General features: G+C 40.9%; 1 protein-coding gene across 5 annotated transcripts in view; it reads right to left on the bottom strand.

Annotated features, from left to right (window-relative positions):
• Positions 1–14,473, bottom strand: part of prom2 (prominin 2) — an 88,812-nt gene that overhangs the window by 36,902 nt on the left and 37,437 nt on the right. For all 5 annotated transcript variants that reach the window (XM_043712938.1, XM_043712937.1, XM_043712940.1 and 2 more), the window contains 5 exons: positions 13,701–13,775; positions 10,064–10,127; positions 6,493–6,652; positions 5,500–5,652; positions 1,530–1,653 (listed from right to left, as the gene is read on the bottom strand). In XM_043712938.1, the coding sequence (XP_043568873.1) occupies positions 1,530–1,653; positions 5,500–5,652; positions 6,493–6,652; positions 10,064–10,127; positions 13,701–13,775 (576 nt within the window). The remainder of the gene's footprint in view (positions 1–1,529; positions 1,654–5,499; positions 5,653–6,492; positions 6,653–10,063; positions 10,128–13,700; positions 13,776–14,473) is intronic.

The following is a 14,473-nucleotide window of genomic DNA, read 5'->3' as shown; positions in this document are numbered from 1 at the left end:
AACTTTTTTTAATGAATAGAATCTGGAACTCACTGCCTGAAAGGGTGATTGTAGAATTTCAATAATAACATTAAAAAGGAAATTGGATAAATACTTGACAGGGAGAAAGTTACAAGACTCTGGGCAAAGAGCAAAGAAATGAAACTAATCAGACACCACTTTCAAAGGGATGTCACAACAACGATGAATTGAATGGTTTCCTTCCATTATTCTTTGCTACCTCTCCACAAAATGTCTTGTACCCATACAGCTTCTTATCATTATCTCTTAGAAACATTGCACAGCTCTTGTTCAAAATGGGAGTCTCATATTCAATAAGTAGCGCCACTGTTATGAGCCAGAAGCTCAGGTTTAAGTTTCACTGCAGTGATGGAAGAAGAATGCTTGTGATCTGTTTGAAAATTAGTCTGCTGGCACTTCACTACAATTACCCAAAGGAGGAGAAAGATTGCGTAAAACCATGAACAAACAAGAACTTTTCTAACAATTCATTCTTGGTTAGTGTCATTGGCTAGACCAGTATTTCATGGTGGCTCAGTGGTTAGCACTGCTGCCTCATGGCATCAGGGACACAGGTTTAAATCCAGCCTTGGGTGACTGTCTGTGTGGAGTTTGCACATTCTCCCAGTGTCTGTGTGGGTTTCCTCCCACAGTCCAAAGACGTGCAGGTTAGGTGATATGGCCATGCTAAATTGCCCATAGTGTTCAGGGATGTGAAGGCTAGGTGTGTTAGTTAGGGGAATGGGTCTAGGTGGGTTACTCTTTGGAGGGTTGGTATGGACTTGTTGGGCCAAATGGACTGTTTCCATACTGTAAGGATTCAATGATTTGTTGTTCATTGCTAATTGCCCTCGAGAAGGTGTGGTGAGCTGCCTTCTTGAACAATTGGAGTCTGCGTCGTACAGGTACATCCACAGTGCTGTCAAGGAGGGAGTTCCAGGACTTTGGCTCAGTGAGGGTGAAAGAATGGTGATACATTTGCAAAGCAGGAACATTTATGGTTAGAGGGGAACTTGGAGGTGGTGAAGGCTACAGGATCTGAAACATTGGAAATAAATATTAGATTAGATTCCCTACAGAATGGAAACAGGCCCTTCGGCCCAGCAAGTCCATACCGAGCCTCCGAAGAGTAACCCACCCAGACCCAGTCCCCTATCCTATATTTACCCCTGACTAATGCACCTAACACTATGGGCAATTTAGCATAGCCAATTCACCCTGACCTGCACATCTTTGGATTGTGGGAGGAAACCGGAGTACTCAGAGGAAATCCACGCAGCCACGGGAAGAATGTGCAAACTCCACACAGACAGTTGCCCGAGGTAGGAATCAAACCCTGGTCCCTGGTGCTGTGAGGCAACAGTGCTAACCAGTAAGCCAGCTAGAGATGAAGAGACAGTGAAGGATTAAAGCTGAGTCTTTAAGAAGACAGTAGTCAGAACCAGCAGAGAGAGGTCAATTAATTCATATTATCATATGCTGCTAGCTACAGATTTATAGTAAAAACTTAATCAACACACAGTTATTACCTGAAAAATCTCATTGTCATACCAGGGTTTGCAAACCAGCGAATAGACATTTCCACCCGCAATAAACATGATAAGGACAAGGAGCATCAAGAGCCACGAGAAGATGAAACTGAAGCCGACTCCCCTGTTAGAGCAGAGCAAGACGTTTGATGAGTAAAAGTTCAAAACTATTTACGTTTAAAGGACAGATGACAGGTCCTTCACAGGCTGGGGGAGGGTGATATTTTAACATCTATTATGGTATGAAGGGACGCCTAAGACCTCAGGAAACAAGGGAACACGTGATGGGTACATTAATTAAGGGCTAATTGAGTGTGAAAGGTTGTATAAATATGAAAAGCTAGTAATCAGTAGGATGAGAGTTTCATGGAGTATGGTGAACTGATATAGAGTTCTCACTAAAAGTGTTCAAATACATATATTTTTAAATGTGGATGGAGTTTGTTAAAACTCTCTCCCTTCTCTTACAACTACATAACTTAACCAATGAAAAGTCTTTACTGTCCCAAAATGACAATTCATTTGCCACAGCAAAATCAGTATGGTCTCCTTGACCCAAGCAACCAGGTTACACTCAAAGCAGTATATTGCATTTGCTGGAGGACCAAAAAAAAAACAGAAATGCTGGAGAAACTCACCAGATCTGGTAGCAACTGGGGAGAGAAAAATAAAATAAATGTTTCCAATTTAGTAACTCTTCTATTTTGTGCTCAGCATTGTCCAGTTTTGTAATGACTGAGATAAAATGGATCAAACTCATTTCAATTAGGTGGCCCATAGCCAGTAGAAGCATAATATTGGCCCAGATTCTATGGTGGGAATGACGATGAAACTCAAGACTAGAGTGGCACTGGAAAAGCACAGCAGGGGCTCCTGCCTGAAACGTTGATTTTCCTGCTCCTCGGATGCTGCCTGACCTGCTGTGCTTTTCCAGCACCACTCTAATCTTGACTCTAATCTCCAGCATCTGCAGTCCTCACTTTTGCCATGGTGATGAAACTGTCAGTTTTCTCAATATTCTGGTCTGGAAGTGCTGGGATAAACTCTGAAGAGGAATCATAGAATCCCTAGAGTGTGGAAAGGGGCCAGTGGCCCACTGGGTCCACATCAACCCACTGAAAAGCATTCCACCCAGACCAACCCTTACCCTATTCCTATAACCTGGCCTTTACGATGGCTAACCCACCTAGCCTGCACATCCTGGACACTACAGGGCAATTTAGCATGGCCAATCCACCTAACCTGCACATCTTTGGGCTGTGCGAGGAAACCAGAGCACCCAGAGAACACCCACCAGCACACTGGGAGATGGTGCAAACTCCACACAGACAGTTACCTGAGGCTGGAAACGAACCTGGGTTTGTGAGGCAGCAGTATCAACTATGAGCCACTATGCCAGCCTTGAAGTTCTTGAAGCTGAGCTTTTCCAAACTCAGATGTATAATAGCTCCAGGAATAAGCTATCATAGGTTGCAATCCAGGAGTTAAAGTCACAGTTACCTTAAATCTATTGAGGTACTAGAGAAAGCATGCTGTACTAGGAGCAATAATAAGACTACTGCTTTAGAAGTTCTGCTTTTCAGTCTCTTACTCTCTAAATTCTACTTTCAGGAACTTCTCCCTCTTTCTACCGATGTTTTTGATGCCAATGTGGATCATGGCCTCTGGACCTTCACCCCCTCCCAAAACAATGTCCTGCAGCCACTCTCTGAAAGCCTTAACCCCATCATCTGCAGTCACAGAACTGGCCTGTCTATTCCCTGAACTATCATCTACCAGTATTGCTCTTGCACGCTTCTGCCTCCACCACTTGTGCAGCTGAACCAGTTGCAGCCCCAGAAGTTTGTCTCTCTCTCTCTCTCTCTATTGTCCTGATAAGCCGTCACACACACCAGAATCGAGAGTGGGAAACTGGTTAGTGAGTGACATACACTCGTGCAACTCATGCAATAAATATCTGGCCTTTCTAGATTGCCTAATGGTCCCCTGTGCCCACTTTGCCTGCCTGCTCTTAATCTGCACGTGACCACTTTGTTAAATTGGGCTTTTCAGGTAATTCTCAGTCTCATAGATGCACAATTGTAATATCAGTTGATACTTGAGTTCCAAAACTCCAAAGTGAAGTTTTTGCCACTGCAGAAACTTCCTACACATGATTATCTATGCCCCATGAGATACCTGCAACACTGCACTTGGAACAGGATGGGCATTCCATGCGGGCAAGCTATCTGTCATGCCCTAAGACTATTTACTTTAAAATGGGACGAAAAAGCAGAAAGTAAAACTACTTCCAATCATCTGCAATGAGTCTAGCTCTGTCTTCGTCTGTCTTGGGGTCCTTTTCTTGGCATGCTTCCAAGTGAAGCTCACTCCCAGTCTTGGATCCCTGCCTCACTCACTCTTCTCAGTGCTCCTCACTGCCTGTCTCAGGTTTCCTCTCTCATCTGCTCCTCCTTCAAACTTTATTTTGTTTTTCTCTGAGAGCTGTCCACAGTGACATTAAGTGAGTTAGCATGACTGGGCTAATGCAAAGGGTCATTAGAGCATTGGTCGGCATCACTTGGCACTACATTGGCATCAGGGATTTTGGGGGCCATTGAGATGGGTAGAAGCACATAGGTTAGCAAGATAGGTAGAAGAATTATACATTAGAAGAGAAACAAAAAGAGGCAATTGTCGTGGCTCGAAGTTGACATTAATTTGCATGCATGGTGCAAAGTGAGTTGTGTGGGAATGTGAAGGGCTATGAGGGATACAGGATCTAATTTAATGTCATTACTAATGAGAAGAATACCCACAACCTCAAAGCAAAGCTTTTAAACCGCCCATCCCAGTACCGAGAGGCCTCTGTAGCCACTTCCACACTTTTAGAAAGTCCCCTGGCCCAATTGTGGCGTCCAATCCCACGATGAAAGTCATGTTCCTGGAGCCAAATTTTCCTGAAAGGAGTACAGGCATTTTCCCTACTCCTGCTACCCATCCCACAAATGATAATGCAGCCCAACATTTCAAATCAAGATAATCATGCTTTTGATGCAAGACCATCTCCATATGAAACTTTAGCTCTTTCACTCCACAGACGACGCTAATTATTTCCAGCATTTTATTGCCAAAATGAATTTTATACAGTTTGTTTACACTATTTTGTCTTCTTTCTTAAGTTATAATCATAGTCAGTTGTTTCACAGATAACATAAATTAAAAGTGAAGGAAAATTGGCAATTTCCTGTTTTGCTGTCAATGAAAATATTTCAACTTGATTGGCTGCTTGCTGACATCACAGCTACCTGAAGATGCCCTTATTCCTGCTTATAAAAGGACAAGAATGACAGGGCATAGATTTGAAGTGATTTACAAAAGGAGCAAGTGTGATGTGAGAAAAGACAATTACGATATGAATTGCACTGCCTAGAAGTATCATGGACACAGGTTCAAATTGAGACACTCAAAAGGCCATTACAGGATTCATTGAATGGAAATAATGTTGAAGGACATGGGAGAAAAGCAGGAGATTGGCACTAGGTAATGATATTCATTTGAAGAGCTGGTGCAGACATGATGGGCCAAATGGCCTTCTTCTCTGCTGTAACATTTCTTTGATTCTGTGACTTAGCGTCAGATGCAAACTGACATCAGGAAAGGGGCTGTCCATATCACAGAGGTTGCAATGTCTTTGTTGGCAGTATTTTTAGGATCAGTGGCAGTTACTATTGCTTCAGCACTGGGCCAATATTTATATCTCAACCAACCACCTCTTTAAAAAGTAGGTTATTATGGAATGTATCACAGAGCTGTCTGTTGAACTTTACTGTGCACAACTTGGCATCTGGATTTGTATAGACTACTTATCCATGGCTGTGAAGCAGTTTTGGAGGTGCTCAGAGTATGAAAGTACTGCAAATTCAAGTCCAAGAACAACTTTACAATCTCAAATTAAACCAAAAATACAAAAAATTCATTTTTTTCTTACGCCATGAGGAGATTCCCCCCGCAGTTGGACAATAAGCTCCGTTCAATGGGATTCACATTGGGTTTGAGGCATGCTGTTCCCAGTAGAAGCCCCAGATAATTACACAGAACAACTAGGAAAATGATACCGGATAGCACAATCCCAACTATCCACCTGAAATAAAGAGATACCAGAGTCATCCAACAAAATCAGGAAATAGATATACTTTAATATAAACAGCTATCTAAAATCTCAGATCTGGAATTCAGAGAATGGATGGTGGGGATATATCACAGTGTGACAGGGGTGTGCGCTATATCACAGTGTGACCATGATGGATATGGGGTAGATCACAGTGTGACGGTGACAGTGACAGTGTTGGATAAATCAGAGTGTGGCAGTGAGGGGTGTGTGGTTGATTACAGTGTTAGGTGTGAGGTATATTATAGTATGACAGTGACACTGTTGGGTATATCAGTGTGTTACAGTGAGGAGTGTGGGAATTATCATAGTGTTACAGTGAGTGGCTTGGGTACATTAGGGGGTATGGGGTATATCACAGTGTGACAGGGTATTGGGTATATTGGACTGTTACAGTGAGGGGTGTGGGATATATCATAGTGGGATGATGAGAGGTATCGTGTATATCAAAGTGTTTCAGTGAATGCTGTGGTACATCAGAGTGTTTCAGAGAGAGATAGGCTATATCAAAGTGTTACTATGAGAGATGTGGGATATGTCAGAGTGTAACAACGAGGGCTGTGGGATAGATGAGTGTTGCAGTGAGTGCATGGGATATATCAGAGTGAGGGATGTGGGATATGTCAGAGTGTTACAGTGATGGCTGTGGGATATATGAATGGTACAGTGAGTGCATGAGATATATCAGAGTGTTACAGTGAGGGATGTGGGTATACCATGGCTTTGTTCAGGAATGTGAGATAAATTAGACTGTTACATTGGTAGTTGTGAGTTACATCAAGTAAACAGTGCTGCCCCCATTTCCAATCTTACCTGTATTTATTGCCTTCCTGAATCTTTGGGCGGTATTTACTTATTTCGAGATCCACAGAATCTAGTGAGGCATTGATTGACTTTAATGTAGTTAATAATGGAAATGCCTGTACACCTTTTTGTACCTCGTGTTCAATATTCATCAAGCTTTTCTTAATTTCTGTGCAAATGTAAAAATATGATAATATTTTTATGAAATTTGTTTTTAAAATTACTTAATGCGAGCATTCAAAATTAGCTAAGACAACTAATGGAACGTTGGCCGTCAAAGAGTCTGTTTCCATGCTGTACATCTCTATGACTATATCTCAAAGGGGCAGCAATATAAAAAGGAGTTTGTGGTGTTCCTGTCATACGCAACCTTGGTCAGATTCAATCTGGATTAGCTGTGTTCAGTTTATGGCACCACAGCCCAAGAAGACCATTGTCACTTTGGGCAGGGAGCATCATACATTCACCAGAAGGTCACGAGGTTAAAGGGATAAAAGATGTTTCTGGATGTCTTGTTAAATTTGGCTTGCAATTCCTTGAGTATGAGGGGGAGACTTAGTGGTAAGTAATGAAGGTGTTTAAATAATGGAGTATTTTGACGGATGAGATATGGGAAAGCTATTTCCTTTGGTGAGAAAATCCAGAAGATGCCACAATATTAAGTTAAGTCGTTCAAGAATAAAACCGGAAACATTTGTTTGGACAAATCATGGTAAATATGTGGAACCTTGTCCCTAATATTAAACTGTTGATTCTACATTAACTCTGCTTTATCCCATCTTCTGCCGAAACCCTCATTCTAGCTTCTGCTACTTCCAGACTCAATTACACTGTCTCATTGTTCAGAATGTACTAGCACAGGTGAGTGACAGTCTTTTAAAAATCATTCTTGTACTCTGTGGAATTGTAGAACAACAACAATTTTCATTCATGCAGCAAGGTATATTTTGTTGGGGGTGGCAATAGCCCTGGCAGCAAGCTGAAAGTCTGGGGGCAATCCCATCTCAACAGTTTCAAAAAGCCATCATCAGATTCTGGGGTTTTCAAGCAGCTAATGGACTCTGCTGGGACTCCTGGCAAGAGATGAGATCCCAACACCAAGGCAATGAGAGAAACAGCAATTCTTTGGTCCCATCTTCCCAACAGGGAGCGGGGTCACAGCTGGGATTGCAGATGGCCTGGAAAAATGGCACTGATGCTGCACATGGGGTTGGGGGTTGCTGGGACCAATCAGGCGGGTTTTGGTGAAGAGAATTTGGATTGTTTGATGCCACCTGTGGTGGTGCCATTGCCACTGGGGGCCTGTGCCTGAAATACTGTATTCAATTCTGGTCTCTCTGCTATAGGAAAGATGTTGTGAAACTTGAAAGGGTTCAGAAAAGATCTACAAGGATGTTGCTAGGGTTGAGGGTTTGAGCTATGGGGAGAGGATGAATAGGCTGGGGCTGTTTTCCCTGGAGCATTGGATGCTGAGGGGTGACCTTATAGAAGTTTATAAAAACATGAGGGGCATGGATAGGGTGAATAGACAAGGTCTTCTCCCCAGGTTAGCAAAGTCCAAAACTTGAAGACATAGGTTTAAGGTGACAGGGGCAACCTTTTCACACAGAGAGTACGTGTATGGAATGAGCTGCCAGAGGAAGTGGTGGAGGCTGGTACAATTATAACATTTAAAAGGCATCTGGATGGGTAAATGAATAGGAAGGGTTTGGAGGGATATGGGCCAAATGCTGACAAATGGGACTAGATTAATTTAGAATATCTGGTCATCATGGACAAGTTGTACCAAAAGATCTGTTTCCAAGCTGTACAGCTCTATGACTCTATGACTATAATGGATAAATAAGAAGCCCATTCCTTCTAAGCCCACAGGATGGCTGCCAAGTGAGGAAAGGCAGGAAAGAGGTATCAAAATGGTGCTTCTTTGATGACTTAAAGGCTTCATTTGACCTCTGAATTGAAATGCCATCCTCTACCATCCCCATCACCCACCGATAGAATTCCATGGTGGTGGGAAAGCAACACTATTCCACATCCCGGATTCCCCTTACCACTTCACGGTGACCCCCACACTCCCCCCAAACCTCCACCTCACAAACCACTCCTGAGGGCCCCATTAAATGCTGCCCAGTGTCATCATAACCTCTGCCACCAAGTAATTGCACAGGAGCTATTATCAAACACAGGAACACAAGTTTATTAGGGAAAGAAAAATGCAAATAAAGCTATATAATAAAACAGTTTCAAAATATCTTAAAACAATAGTAAAATAATGTTTTCCAGCAACATCCAATACAGGTACTCGATCCCAGAAACTTTCAGTCCTATCTCAACTCTTAAATATCTCAGTTAACTAACTTTCCAGTTCTCCTTCTTGTACTGCTGAGACAGTTTTATGACTTATTTCCAGTTTTGCTGGCTTGAATCTCTTTATAGTCAAGATTAGAGTGGTGCTGGAAAAGCATAGCAGGTCAGGCAGCATCCGAGGAGCAGGAAAATCAATGTTTTGGGCAGGAGCCCTTCATCACCCTTCATTCCTGATGAAGGGCTCCTGCCTGAAACATCAATTTTCCTGCTCCTCGGATGCTGCCTGGCCAGCTGTGCTTTTCCAGCACTACTTTAATCTAGACTCTGATCTCCAGCATCTGCAGTCTTCACTTTCGCCTACCGAATCTCTTTATAGTCTAAACTTTTTTTCAGTACTGACATCTTGAAATCTTCTATCCAAACTATCACAGCTTGGAGACTTCAAAAGGTAAAGCCTTTTTGCTGGAAAGAAACTGATCACCTCAACTGAAGTCCAGATTCCTTAAAACTGAAATCCAAACCAAAACTAATGGCCCATGGTCTGTTTTCCCTGTCTATTGCAAACTCGGCAATATAAAAAAAACAGAAACAGAGGAAATAGGAGCAACAGTAGGCCACTTAACCCTTTGAGCCTGTTCCACCATTCAACAGGATCATGGCTGATCATCCAACTCAGTACGCTGTTCCTGCTTTTGCCCCATATCCTTTGATTCCTTTAGTCCTATAAACTATTTATCTCTTTCTTGAAAACATTCAATGTTTTGGTCACAATTGCTTTTCATGGCACAGTATTTCACAGGCACAACACTTCCTTGATGAAGAAGTTTCTCTTCAACTCAGTCCTAAATGACCTATCCTGTATCCTTAAACTGTGACCACCCTCCACCTTCTGAACTCCCTGGTCATCAGGAGCATCCTTCCAGCTTCCCGAATTTCATCCACTAGCAGCATAGATATCCTGCTGGCACTTAACTGAATCACATGCGTTATTGGAAATTACGTATTTAGGCATTGTACCAAATGACATGCTGAGCTTTTAAAAAATGTTACGGTGGCAGAACTGAAATCAAAACCCATCTGCCTCTAGCAATCCAAATTCCCCAATTATAATAACATTATGACACAGAACAACACCTTGAATAGCAAAGAGTAGGGAGGTAGAGGGTGTAAAATTTGAATGTTACCAGCACAGACTCTATTTCACACACATCAACATCAATCTGAAGCACAAGATTTTTAGGATGAACAGGTTTAATCCAAGGATGGCACTCACCTGATACAGTACTAATTGACTGGTTGACAAGCAGGGCTGGTGTATCATTAAAATCTTTATAACCCTTTACAGAAAGGAATAAACACAAGTTAGGACAGAGACAAGGTGTTAAATTTACACATCAAATTCCCAAGATTGTGAGTAATTATAGATCATGACTGAATGCTACTTTATTATGTCCAAGGAAACTAGGAGTGAATCATAGAGAATTAGAGTACCTGAAAGTTACTGAGTATTACAGTCTAAATGTTTTCTCTAACAGAGAAGTTTAGAGAATAATGGATTCTTAACAATGTGAGAGAGAATAATAGATACGAGTCAGTATTACTGAAAGTAATTGGCATTTGAACATATATTATTGCTTGCAAATGAGAAATGACTTCCTTGTATGTTGGATCATGGTATAATTCATTTCTAATGGATACCATAGAAGGAGACATTGAAAGAAAATGGAATGAGTGGTTAAATGCAACAAAAAAGGTTCTAATATTTCTTTTTCAGTTGTAATTATTTCTTTATCCCAATTTATATGTCAATGTGTTTCCTCTGGAAGCATACTTTGGGTTGTCATTAGAGTAGCGCTGGAAAAGCACGGCAGGTCAGGCAGCATCAGAGGAGCAGGAAAATTGACGTTTCGGGCAAAAGCCCTTCAAGCATCTGCAGTACCCACTTTCGCCTTTGGGTTGTCATTGTCAAGGTGAATCGATTTTTAGAATTGTATTTAAATTCTTTTCTTTTTTACTTTCCCTCTTTGAAATCTGTCGTGCTGCAATTTCACCAAAACCTATTTGTGAAGCTCAAACTAGAAATTCCTGCAGAAATTTCTTTACAGTTAAATTAAATCCATTCAAAACCCAGGAGTGGAATGATTCAATAACATACATAAAACAGACAAGGAAGAAAGAAAGAAAAAGAGAAAGAGGTTTCATTTGTAAGTTACTTAAGAATCAAAGATACTGGTATTAATTCACATGAATTATAGTTTCAACATCTGTGGAAAATTTGCAGTTAGCTGATCTGGGTTCATTACTTTCATAGGAGCTTAGCTGCAGGTGGATTGCAATTGAAAGCATAACACTCTTATTTTTGGAAGCTTAGAAATTAGTTCACTTTTCAGGTGCAATGCAAAATTGTTTCTTGAAAGCAGACTTTGAGAATGTTTACAATTATAGAAAGGCTTTTAGCTGAATGTGGAGAAGATTTTACTTTTTTTTTCTGTCCCATCGCAAAAAGCAGACTAAGGAAAGCATTCAAAAACTGTATAATTAAAGATGATTCAAACAAACCAGCAGTCTCAGTTCCATGAACAGGGCTTCAGGATAGGCCATTCTGGTTAATGAGATGACATTGACTTATCTGGTCAAAACAATTATGTGTTTTAGGTGATAAATTTGGAGACCATTCGTGCCATCTCACGCTTGACGGACTTCGATCGTTTCCATTTTTCTGAACTGGTGAGGCATCTCATTTGAGTTGCTTTATGTTACCTTGACTGGAATGTCTACACAATGCAAGGAGTGTGACATTCCAGGAAGATGTCGGAACGCTTTATCCCCGTGGAAACTGCTGATCAGCACTATCCACAAATTGTGGTCAACCGACAAATGTAATCCACGACAGTGATGGAGTCCCACAAAAAGTCAATTTTAAGAAAATTTAACTCATGGAGTATAGTTATAAAGAAAACAATTTCAAATCCCTCTATGTGATGGCATTATGTGAGGTAGTTCTCTCAGTATCAGTCCTGTAAGATGGGAATGACCCTGTTCCCCATTTAAATAACAACGAGCTGTTCACTACTTTGATTTCTGTCACACTCCTTTCATTTCTCTTAAAATCTACCAGTGATTTCTTAATTTTATTGCCTTGTTCTCAGTGCTTGAGAACTTACCAAGCAGTTCCTTGTAATACAAGCATTTCTTGCTGGCTTCTTCAAAATTTTAATTCCAGGTCCCACATTCTTTGCCCAAAATATGTATTTTGTTCCTCTCTCCCCCTTTAGGAATTCTCGACTCATTTTCTCTCACTTCTTCTGTGTCTTTGCTAAACCTCACACTTTTTCCCTTTTGCTTTCTCCTATCTCTTTCTAGTCTCCACCTTTCCAGCACTATCAGCAGTTTTGCAGCTGTGGTAATTATTCTGGGTACAGGATTCCAATCAGTTTTCAGTTCTGTTTCTTCTGATACCTCTTCCAGATAAGGGCTAAGGTCTAAACACTTAAAAGTATCTGGAATATCTTGGGTTATTTTGACTCAAGTGAAGCTTTTTTATGTCCAGTTACAAATCTCAATGATCCTAGGCTTAGAGCGGCTAATACTTTTACAGTCAATTCTTTCTTTTCAACACTCATCTTTGTAGTACAATTTACAATGCTGCTGGTATTGCTGCAGTACACTTATTTATCTTATAGATAATTCCAGCCATAGAATTAGACTTTGCAGATTATACTTGGTTTTGTTCCACATGTAATTTAGATTTGCTTCATAAATTTAGAGTCTAGTTAGATTTTCTTGCAATGGGCTTTTTTGCAATGGACTCTATCACAGACATGAGACCTCAATTTCTGTCACAAAAAGATGAAGGCATTAATTAAATTATTTTTAATGCTTTCTTCTGTCAGTAACAGAGGTGAATTATAATGTTTCTTACTTAGCTTCCCTGTCTGTAATAGGCAGTGGTCCATTTCTCCAAACTCTACTGGTGAATTTGAAAATAACTCACAGCAAGTTATTTGAGTAAAAACAAAGTTATGTTTGAGACAGAGGCAGAATGTGGTACACACTCATACACACAAGCATACATGGAAGAAAGAGAAAGGAAAGGAAGGAAGCTACATAATGAATTATGTAAAAATTGAAGATGTTGACATTAATTCTCTTGAATTAGAATCCAGTGAGTCAATGTCTTAATGATGTTTTCCAGTTGGCTTGTCTGGCAGAATTCATTTTCCTGTAAGTTTGAATGAAGGTGAATTGCATTAAAAGTGCAGTATCATTCTTGAAAGCTAGAAACTATTTCACTTTCCAGGTGAAATACCACATTATTTCCCAAAATCAAGGAATGTTGGGACTAGAGGCAGGCCTTCAGCTTCGCCTGGAGCTGATATTGCTGTTTTCAGTCTTGGTGGTAAAAGCCACAGTAAGGAGAGAAGTCAAAAATCTATTCAACTATATGTAGTTAAAACAATCCAGCAACTTCTGTAATTTTATTCAATGAGGTGACTTTGTTGCACCTGGTCAAAAACCATTGAGAATTTTAGAAGATAACTGCAGGGGACATCTCATGCACAATGTTTTGTCCCCGATTATTGCTGATTGCTACTTTCTAGAGATTGTGGTCAACTGACATCATGTGATCAACAGCAGACATATTGTCAATCCAGTCTGCTCCATTGATAATAAAATTTAATCAAGAGTATATAGTTTAACAGAGTAAAAAAAATGTCCTTTAACATTGTTCCTATTCTTACTTCCTCATCTTTAGCTTGTGCTCCAGGGATTTCAATACTTCCCAGTCAGGAATAGGCCTGCCTGGGGGCCACTTTGGCTGACTTCCTTCAGAACCTTCAAAGTGTGGGAAATAGTCAATCTTATAAGGATAGCTGGATTGGTAATTTTTGATATCACAATTACTTTACCTTTTGTACAATGGAATAAAAGTTGGTGTCCACAATTTGCCTCATGGCATTTATCTCCTTATCCATATTAGGAGTCTGTTAATAAAATACAAATGTTTTGAACATCAGAATTTACAAGTTGTATTCATTTAGCTACTTCAATGGCAGGGTGAGGTCAGGATACCATCCAGGCAGTGAATCCTGGCTGGGAGTCCAAACTTGCTTGACTCTGGGCGTTGGCACTGGGAACCGGTCATTCACCCAAACTCCAAATGCACCAATCCCCACTTCACAGTGACATTGACTCCTATGTATTCCTCAAGGGGAAGCAGTCACTGTAATGCAAGTTGCAGTTGGGTGATGTGCCCAATTGGGGAAATGGGGCCTTTAAATTTGGGATAAAGTGTCAAACAATATGGATGCCATTGAGGGATAGTTACCTGATAATGACACAAGTCTATTCTGACTTCTCAATTCTTTGAAGTGACTTTATGGAATGCAGTCACCTTCACACTGAACTGCATCACTGCATGGTTTCTGATCTGCATCTTCATGAACAGACAATCTACGGATCAAGGAGCTGATTCTCCTTGTCATTGTAGCAAGTGGATATTTGTATGTATTTCAATGTCAGCCTATGTACACAAAGTTCCCACCTTCTCAATCTTGCCTCCCAGGGCGGCACGGTGGCACAGTGGTTAGCACTGCTGCCTCGCAGTGCCAGAGACCTGGGTTTAATTCCCAGGCAACTCTCTGTGTGGAGTTTGCACATTCTCTCCGTGTCTGTGTGGGTT

Source organism: Chiloscyllium plagiosum, chromosome 22 (genome assembly GCF_004010195.1).
Source record: "Chiloscyllium plagiosum isolate BGI_BamShark_2017 chromosome 22, ASM401019v2, whole genome shotgun sequence".
Lineage (NCBI taxonomy): Eukaryota > Metazoa > Chordata > Chondrichthyes > Orectolobiformes > Hemiscylliidae > Chiloscyllium > Chiloscyllium plagiosum.
Note: the sequence above shows the minus strand (reverse complement) of the source record. Positions and strands in the feature narration are given on the sequence as shown.